The 10,000-nt window shown below is 41.8% G+C and overlaps 1 protein-coding gene across 1 annotated transcript in view; it reads right to left on the reverse strand.

The window, feature by feature from the left end:
- The window catches only part of LOC111974185 (3',5'-cyclic-AMP phosphodiesterase 4D-like), a 77,978-nt gene extending 69,977 nt beyond the window's left edge, over nucleotides 1-8,001 (reverse strand). Inside the window, 1 exon segment of the mRNA XM_024001822.3 lies at nucleotides 7,109-8,001. Within this exon segment, the coding sequence (XP_023857590.1) occupies nucleotides 7,109-7,173 (65 nt within the window). The 5' untranslated portion in view covers nucleotides 7,174-8,001.
- Between the last annotated feature and the right edge of the window lie 1,999 nt (nucleotides 8,002-10,000).

A 10,000-nucleotide genomic window follows, 5' to 3' on the forward strand; every position in this document is an offset into this window, starting at 1 on the left:
CACCACCACACACACACACAAAAGAGAGAGATTATCTATACTCACCATCGACAGGATGATATATATCAGCTGACCATACATCCTGTCATGGTGTAGTATACATACATCCTGTCATGGTGTAGTATATATACATCCTGTCATGGTGTAGTATATATACATCCTGTCATGGTGTAGTATACACATACATTCCACCATCTATCCTCTGTTGAAATGATCATATGTGCGTCCCAAATAGCAACATATTCCCAATATAATGCACTACTTTCCCCTGTGGGCCCTGTAGTGGACTACATAGGGAATACCGTAGCGTGATATTTGGGACGCATCCCATGTTTCTCCAGCAACGCAGTCAGTCAGATGATGAACCTCTGTGTGAGGCTGGTAAACAAATGAGCTTCTCTAACAGCAGAGGTACAGTAATGTGACTGATTTCATGCTGGCTGACTGGCTGGCTGCATTCTGAGGCTGTCCATGGTATACACATCACGTGACTCGTTGTCATCATTGGCAGTGAATGAAGTGGAGTTGAATAGGCACAACCCACTGGTTCATGTTTAAGCATCAGTCACACCCTGAGTTTTTTCTTACCCAGGGCCATAGTTACAGGCTAAAGGCAATAACATTTTTATTTTAAACTGTGGTAATTTCACAGGTCCACAGTGACATACTGTCATTGTTGCATACAACCCAACAAGAAAGAGTTAACAACTTAAACACAAGATATGATAACAAAGTGCTTCAAACTAAGAAGTACAGCAGTTACATTCAGTTTCATGTAAAGGTATATAACAAGTTCAGCACACAGGTCATTTGAATCATTATTGCCATCTAGTGCTGAAATAGGCATACTGTATATGCTGGGGCAGTGCCAGTGGACAATTCTAAAGCATTATGTTCCCCTAGTGGTCATGAAAGTTAACCTGAAGTAGGCCTAGCAATAAGGCAAGAATAGACCAAGCTAAGAATCAGAATATTCCAAAGTTACTTGGTTGAATTGATTTTGTTAAATAGGCCTTCGTAAAATGAGTTCATGATGCATATGACCTTATTCACTCTACTATCAGTGCAATGGCTACCCAGACTATTTGCATTTTGCCCTCCCCCCCCCCCCCTCTTTTTACGCTGCTACTCTCTGTTTATCATCTATGCAAGTCATTTAATAACTCTACTACATGTACCCTATTACCCTCAATTACCTCGACAACTGGTGCCCCCGCACATTGACTCTGTACCGGTACCTCTGTAATAGTCTGGCTGGATTGTTATTTTATTGCTGCTCTTTAATTACTTGTTCCTTTTATTTTTGTTCCTATTCGTATTTTTTAAACAGGCATTGTTTGTAGTAAGCATTTCACGGTAAGGTCTACACCTGTTGTATTCAGCGCATGTGACTAATACGCATTTGATTTGGATTTGAACGTGTTATAAATAGGTTTGAAGTGAGGCTACAGAGGACAGACGGTTAGCCCACTCAAATCCACAGGTCAAGCTCCACGCATATCTATATGTCTAGAATAACACTCTGACCTATACCTCATGACTTGGTTATGGCGCCAAGACTCAAGCAACGCCACATTACACACACACACACATGCACGCCACTCATTCACACACGCACACACACATGCTTACGTACGAGCAGACACACACACACAAATACAGAAATAACCTGCTTTGATAATATAAAGCACACATCTGATTACTAATGATTACTTGGAGAGACAGACAGACCCTGCAGAATTAGCACCTAATGGGAGGAAAGTGCCTTGGCTATGAGCGTTAGAGCAACCAATAAGCTGAATAATAACTGAATGGAGCCATCTCCAGAACATGAGTAAGTGCAGGATTTGTTGGAGCTCTCCCATTCCCTTATTTGTCACCCTTTCACTCTTCTGAATAGCACCAATCTCTCTATCTAACAGTAAACATGTTGCTGCTTCGCACGCAACACACACAACGCACCCACCACACGCACACGCACAACCACACAGACACACACACACACACGACACACAACACACCACACAACAACACACACACACACACCACACACACCACACACACACACACACACCACACACAACACACACACACCACAACACACAGTTCAAATGTCCTGCACAATTGACCAATCACTGTGCAAACATATGGATCTATAACAGACCAAAACACCAGAACTAATCCCTTAATAAAAACCAAAGCCACAGATGCAGGATCTTAATTTGATATGTCACAAACAAAATAATCCCTAGGCAACAGGAATTGAAAATTTTTGTCGATAATGTCATTTGATAGTAATAAGGCTAATTTAACTGGCCCAAAAGTAGGCTACAGTGGCCTTCAGAAAAGTTTTCAACACCCCTTGACATTTTCAAAATATTTGTTGTGTTACAGCCAAGCATTTAAAAATACCTCATAAATGTCAAAGTGGAAATTATGTTTTTAGGAATGTTTACAAATTATTTAAAAATGAAAAGCTGAAATGTCTTGAGTCCAGTAAGGTATTCACCCTTTCTTATGGCAAAGCTAACATAAGTTCAGGAATAATAATTGTGCTTAATAAGTCACCTAATTTATTGGCATGGACTCACTCTGTGTGCAATAATAGTGTTCAACATGCTTTTTGTTAATTACTACCACCATCTCTGGTACCCCACACAAACAATTATCTGTACACAGTCCCTCAGTTCGAGCAGTACATGTTCAAGCCAGATTTCAACCCTAGAGGGTTTTCCAAGGGGAAAAAAAGAAATAGAAAAAAAGTAAAAAAGAAAAGCAGACACTTGAATATCCTCTGACATGGTGCAGTTATTAATTACACTTTGGATGGTGTATCAATACACCCATCCCCTACCAAAGATTACAGGTGCCCTCCTATAACACAGGATGCGGTGAGGAAGGAAACCACTCAGGGATTTCACTCATGAAACCAATGGTGACTGTTAAACACAGTTGCAGTTTTAGTGGCTTGTGATGGGAAGATAAACTGGAGGATGGATCAACAACATTGGAAGTTACTCCCACAATAACTAACATAAATGGACAGAGTGAAATAAAAGAAATCATGTACAGATAAAAATATTCAAACATGCAATCCTGTTTTTGCAATAAGGCACTAAAAGTAATAATGCAAAAAAAATGTGGCAGAAGAAAATTAAAACTTTTTGTCCCTGAATAGCAAAGTGTTATGTAGCGGCAATCATACATAAAGCGTCAGTAAAGCACACACCCCTTCGTAATTTTCCAAGTATGGTGGTGACTGTTATTGTGTATGTTTGGTCATCGTAAGGCCTAGGGAATTTTTTAAGGATAAAAAATGAAGGGAATATGAGCTAACACAGGCAAAATCCTAAAAGAAAACTAAGTTCCAGTCCTGCTATCGCAACAGACACTGAGAGAAAAAAATACACCCTTTCAGCAGGACAGTAACCTAAAACACAATGCCCAAATCTCTTACTGGGAGTTGCTTTACCAAGATGACGTTGAATGTTGCTGGAAAAGTTACAGTTTGACTTAAAATCGCTTGAAAATCTATGGCCAGACTTGACAATGTCTGTCTATGCAATGATCAACAATTCTTTTTAAGAACAAGGGGCAAATTTTGCACAATCCAGGTGTGGAAAGCTCTTAGAGACTTACGCCAGAAAGGACACCAAAGATGATTCAAAATGTATTGACTAGGGGGTTGATACTTATCTTATCAAGATATATTAATTCTTTATTTTCCCATTTATATATATATAGTAACCAGTCAAAAGTTTGGAACACGCTAACTATTCAAGGTTTTTTAATTTATTTGTATTATTTTCTACCAATTGTGAATAATAGTGAAGACATCACAACTATGAAATAACAACATATGGAATCATGTAGTAACCAAGTTGTTAAAACATCTAAATATATTTTAGATTTTAGATTCCTTCAAAAGTCAAAGCCAAACCCTTTGCCTTGATGACAGCTTTGCAGCACTCTTGGCATTTTCTCAATCTGCTTCATGAGAAATGCTTTTCCAAACATAGGTTGAGCAACTTGTTGGCTACTTTTTCCTTTCACTCTGTGGTCCAACTTTATCCCAAACCATCTCAAATTGGGTTTGAGGTCGGTTGATTGTGGAGACAAGGTCACCATCACTTCTCTCTCCTGGTCAAATAGCCCTTTACAACATGCCTGGAGGTGTGTTTTGGGTCCTGTTGCAGAAACAAATGATAGTCGCCACTGAGCGCAAAACCAGATGGGCTGGCATGTCATTTCAGAAATGCTGTGGTAGCCCATGCCTGGTTAAGTGTGCCCTTGAATTCTAAATAAATGACAGACAGTGCACCAGCAATGCACCCCATTCACCAATCAACACTTCCTCCTCCATGCTTCATGGTTGGAACCACACATGCAGAATATCATCCGTTCACCATACCTCTGCGTGCTCACAAAAGCCAAACCAAAACATCTCAAATTTGGAATCACCAAAAAAAGGATAGATTTCCACCAGTCTATGACCGCATTGTTTCTTGGCCCAAGCAAGTCTCTTCTTTCTTATTGGTGCTTTAGTATGGCTTATTTTCAGCATTCAATCCAATGAAGGCCTGATTCATGGCGGTCTCCTCTGAACAGTTTGATTGTTGAGATGTGGTCTGTTTTTTATTTTAACTCCAATTTAACTAAGGCAAGTCAGTTAAGAACAAATTCTTTATTACAATGACGGCCAAGGAACAGTGCGATTAACTGCCTTGTTCAGGGTCAGCTGAGGGATTCGATGTACAACCTTTCGGTTACTGGCGCCAGATGCTCTAACCACCTAGGCTATCTGTTTACTTGAATTCTGTGAAGCATTTATTTGGGCTGCAATTTCTGAGGCTAGTTAAATCTACTGAACTTTTAATCCTCTGCAGCAGAGGTAACTCTGTGTCCTTCATGAGAATCAGTTTCATCATAGCAACTTGATGGTTTGGGCGACTGCACTTGAAAGAACACTTTAAAGTTCTTGACATTTTCTGATTGACTGACCTTCAATCGTCTTAAAGTAATGATGGGCTTGTCGTTTCTGTCCTCTTGCTTATTTGAGCTGTTCTGCATAATATGGACTTGGTCTTTTACCAAATAGGGCCCTATCTTCTGTATAACCACCCCTACCTTGTCACAAACAACAACTGATTGGCTCAAACACATTAAGGAAAGAAATTCCACAAATTACACTTTAAGAAGGCAACACTTGTTAATTGAAATGCATTCCAGGTGACTTACCTTCATGAAGCTGGTTGGGAGAATTGCAAGAGTGTGGAAAGCTGTCAACAAAATGCAAAGGGTGGCTACTTTGAAGAATCTACATCTCAAAATATATTTGGATTTGTTTAACACTTTTTTGGTTACTACATGACTCCATACTGTTGTTATTCTCAATGTAAGAAATTAGTAAAAATAAAGAATAACCCTTGAATGAGTAGTGTGTCCAAACTTTTGAACTGGTACTGTCTATACATATATGTTGGATTTTTTTACTTTGCACATTAGAGTATTTTGTATAAGATCGTTGACAATTCAAAAAAAAAAATGTCCATTAAATCCCACTTTGTAACACACACGACATTTTGGTAAAGTCAAGGTGTGTGAATACTTTTCCTGGAAGCACTGTACAAGAAAATGTGCATTTAACTGCGTTAGTGTGGGTTTTTCAGTGAATGTATGTAAATGCACAAAGCTCATTTTGGGCATTAACATTTTCCTGCGGTTGCAGAAAAATTCTCAAGCAAGCAAAAATAGTGATCAAAATGCCCAGCGGCTGAGAAACAGAAACGATTTTACATAACACTGTGGCGCACTTCAATGTGAACGCTGATCTGTTTGTTAGGGTTGCCCCGGTGAGCTATTTAATCACCCAAGTAGGCAGGTAGGGCTTAGATAAGTGTGGTGTGAAGAGCATTCACACAACACAATGAAGGAAGGGCTTTAAAGAACAATTATTGGATTAATACCAGTTGCTAATAGAGCTCCTATGACATGTTCAACTTCCCCTGTCCTGCTCCTCTAACGATCTCTCACACACAAGGAATATCCTGCCTGTTTAAACTTGATGAAAACAGAAATCTTTGTGAGGGGGAGCAGTTGAAAAAGAACTATGACAGTCAAGAATCACAGCAAACAATCCCATTCTAGTCATCTCAAGACAGTTTTCCTGGACAAAAACTGCTCCCCTTCTAGAGAAGCGCCACTGGAACATCTAGCCTTGGAATAATAACTAAGCAGAAACATGAACATATTGGTGATTAATAATAAAATGCAGTCACAATAGCCTACCCTCCCTCCCCTATCCCCAGTGCCCACACGTTACCCTCTCCCCTCCTGGCTTTGGGATGGTCGATGGCTTGTTGGGTGGCGTATGGAGAGAGCCACGGAGCAGGCATGGCGGTAAGCGTGCTATCCTCTCAAAAGAGACTCCGGAGTTTCGTTCTGGCAGACTCATCTTACTGCACCTCCAACACTCACAGCTGAAACAAACACTCCACACACATACGTGCAAGGGAACACTCCCTTACAGCAAGACCACACACACACACGTAGAGAGCACACAACACACTCACTCAACACACACAACAAGGCCAAGGGAGGAACACTCCTTTCTAGAGAGCTCCACTGGACATCTACCCTCTACGAATGAAGGGAGGAAGGAGAGGTGGAGGGAGAAGCATGAGTAAGGTGAGAGAGAGAGAGAGAGAGAGAAGAGAGAGAAGAGAGAGAAGAGGAGAGGAGAGAGGAGAGAGAGAGAAGTAGAGAGAGAGAGAGAGAGAGAGAGAGAGAGAGAGAGAGAGAGAGAGAGAGAGAGAGAGAGAGAGAGAGAGAGGCATATTTGTGTCTTTTGGAAGGGGTTGGATTAAAAGTGGTTGGACCTTATGTGCAATTGACCAATAAAGTTATCTTAATCTCAAAATAAGAGGAAAAACCGCTGGTAAGAATCTAGGGGACTGGAAATGGGGTGAGTGAGAGAGGAAAGTAGCAGGACAAAGGAGAGAGAGAAAAGGGTGTGAGAGATAAAGGTTTGAGAGAGAGGGGAAAGAGAACACAGAAACAGAGAGAAACAGGACAGTGTGTGGTTGGAAGACATTGTGTGTCTGTTTACCAGATTCCTTCCATGTTCCGTAGAGAGCTGATGGAGCGAGATCGTGGCTTCATAACAATACTCATGATGTCACCTTCTCTCCCACACGTTACTGTCCTGTCCAGGCCACAGCCCCCACGGTCCTGTCCAGGCCACAGCCCCCACGGTCCTGTTCAGGTCAAACCACAGACCCCACAACTCCCTAGAAAGGAAAGTGTTCCTGTTCAAACCACGGTTCCCACAGTTCCCACGTTTTCCCCTCCTGGTCAAGCGGTCCTATTGTGTTCAGATTGTGGTCAAACCACAGCGGTCACTCTTCACTTCTACAGTTATCTCAAAAAGCGGTCCTGCTCTGATAAGATTATTTTCAGACCGTGTTTCCACCTCTCCTTCGAACTGCAATAATCCTGTAGATGGGTCCAACAGAGTGGTCCTGTAATGTTCCTGTTGTGGTCGTGTTGTGTTTAGGGCTTCTGTGCCCCAGCCTGGGAGCTTATGGTCCAGACAGAAACAGAGACTGGTATATAAGTCAGAGAACACAGGACTGGAGTCCCAACTAAAACTATTCACTACACAGGAATCCTCAGACCACAGTGTAAGTCGGATCCGCCTCCTCTATTTAGCGCTCTCTCTCTCCCCCTTTCTTTCTCTTTCCCTTCCTCGGACTCCTGCTTTGCTCTCTCTCTCTCTTGCTCTGTTGTTGTTACCAACGTGTCAATTCTCTTCCACTTTTTTCCTTACCTCTCCCTCTCGACAGTCTTTTCCTGGCCAGCGAGTATAAGCCCTCCTCCTCTCTTTCTTCTCCCTCTTTTTTCTCTCTGTCTTCTGACTCTTCCCTCCTTCCCTGGCCACATGTGTAAGCTCTCTCTCTCTCTCTCTCTCTCTCTCTCTCTCTCTCTCTCTCTCTCTCTCTCTCTCTCTCCCAGAGAGAGATACAATCAAACAAAAAAATTTTGATTTTTGAAAGTTAAATGTTAAAAAGAAAATAAGAGCCCCCTGTTTTCTCTTCATATGTTTTCCCCTTTGACCCTAAATAAACAAAACAAAAATTGCCCCCTGTATGTTTTAGCCCCCCCCTTTTAAAAAAAAAATGTGGAAAAGTCCCCCCCAGGAAAAAGGTCAGGGAGTAACTAGGCTCAGGGTCCACAAAAAGTGGAAACCGGAAGAAGGAATACAGGCAAGTGTTGCCCCCATACTCAAAATGACAAATCCTGTTTCATCCTGTTTTGTTGAGTGAATAGGCCTAATTCGTTAGCTTGATGTATGTGGGGTACCGCTCACTCATACATTATTACCTCATTATCTGGAGTCAAGCATTGATTATGTCGGAATTATCAGCTCATTGTGTGAGTGTATTGTGTGTGTTCAAAGAGTGTGTTTGAAGAGTGAGAAGAGTGTGACGTGCGGCCGGATGGTGGCCCCCCAGTCCTGTGCTCTTTTCTCTCACACAACAAAATAAGAGAAAGAAGCAGCAACATGAAGCAAATGACCAACGTATTATCCCTCATAGAAAGCCTTGAGTGGGCCAGTTTTCTCTCTCTCCCTCTCTTTCTTTCTTTCTGCTCTCTCACAAGTACCTCTGCTCTTTCTTTCTCTCTCCCTCTTCTCGGCCAGAAACAAAAGAACAACATCCTCTAGTTGACGGTCATCTGCTGTCACGGCAACACAAGTTATGGCCAAGGTATATGAGATGCAGGGTGTGGTGTGTCGGTTTTGTACGGCGTGTTGCTGTCATAGCCATGGCAGTTATATACGCGGGTTCTTATTACGAGCTGTTGTTGTGTTAGACGTGCGTCATAGAGAATCACTTAGCTGTCCCAGTCCAGACCTAATGAAAGAGCTCTCTCTCTCCCTCGTCTCTTCTCTCTCTCTCTCTCATCTCTTCTTCTCTCTCATCTCGTCTCTCTCTCTCTCTCTCTCTGTCTCCTCTGTCTCTCTGTCTGTCTGTCTGTCTGTCTGTCCTGTCTGTCTTGTCTGTCTGTCCATTTCTGGTCTGTCTGTCTGTCTGTTCTGTCTGTCTGTCTGTCAATTCAATATTCAAGGGGCTTTATTGGCATGGAAACATGTGTTAACAATTGGCGAAAGCAAGTGAGGTAGAGTATGTATATCAAGTAAGTGAAATAAACAAGGTACAAATTCAAACAGTACATACACATACGAGAAGTTTCAAAAAACAATAAAGATCATTACAATATGTTATATTATATATAGACAGTTGTGTAACAATGTACAAATGGTTTAAAGCAAACAGGTTAAAAATAAATAAGCATATAATATGGGTTGGTATTTTACAATGGTGTTTGTTCTTCACTGGTTGCCCTTTTTCTTGTGGCACAGGTCACAAATCTTTGCTGCTGTGCATGGCAACCTGTGGAATTTCTCCCAGTAGATATGGGAGTTTAATCCAGAAATTGGATTTGTTTCAAAAATTCTTTGTGGATCTGTGTAATCTGTGGGAAATATCGTCTCTCTAATATGGTCCATACATTGGGCAGTGAGGTTTAGGAAGTGCAGCTCAGTTTCCCCGTCATTTTGTGGGCAGGTGAGCACATATGCCTGTCTTCTCTTGAGAGCCATGTTCTGCCACGGCGGCTTTCTCAATAGCAAGGCATGCTCACTGATCTGTACATAGTCAAAAGCTTTCCTTAAGTTTGGGTTCAGTCACAGTGGTCAGGTATTCTGCCACTGTGTACTCTGCTGTTTACGGGCCAAATTAGCATTCTGAGTTTGCCTCTGTTTTTTTTGTTTAATTCTTTCCACCTGTTGTCAAGTCTGTCTCTCTCTCTGTCGTCGCTCTGTCTGTCTGTCTGTCTGTTGTCTGTCTGTCTGTCTGTCGTCTGTCTGTCTGTTGTCTGTTCTGTCTGTCTGTCCTGTCTGTCCTGTCTGTCTGTCTGTCTGTCTGTCTGTCTGTCC

Source organism: Salvelinus sp. IW2-2015, linkage group LG15 (assembly GCF_002910315.2).
Source record: "Salvelinus sp. IW2-2015 linkage group LG15, ASM291031v2, whole genome shotgun sequence".
In the NCBI taxonomy this organism is placed as follows: domain Eukaryota; kingdom Metazoa; phylum Chordata; class Actinopteri; order Salmoniformes; family Salmonidae; genus Salvelinus; species Salvelinus sp. IW2-2015.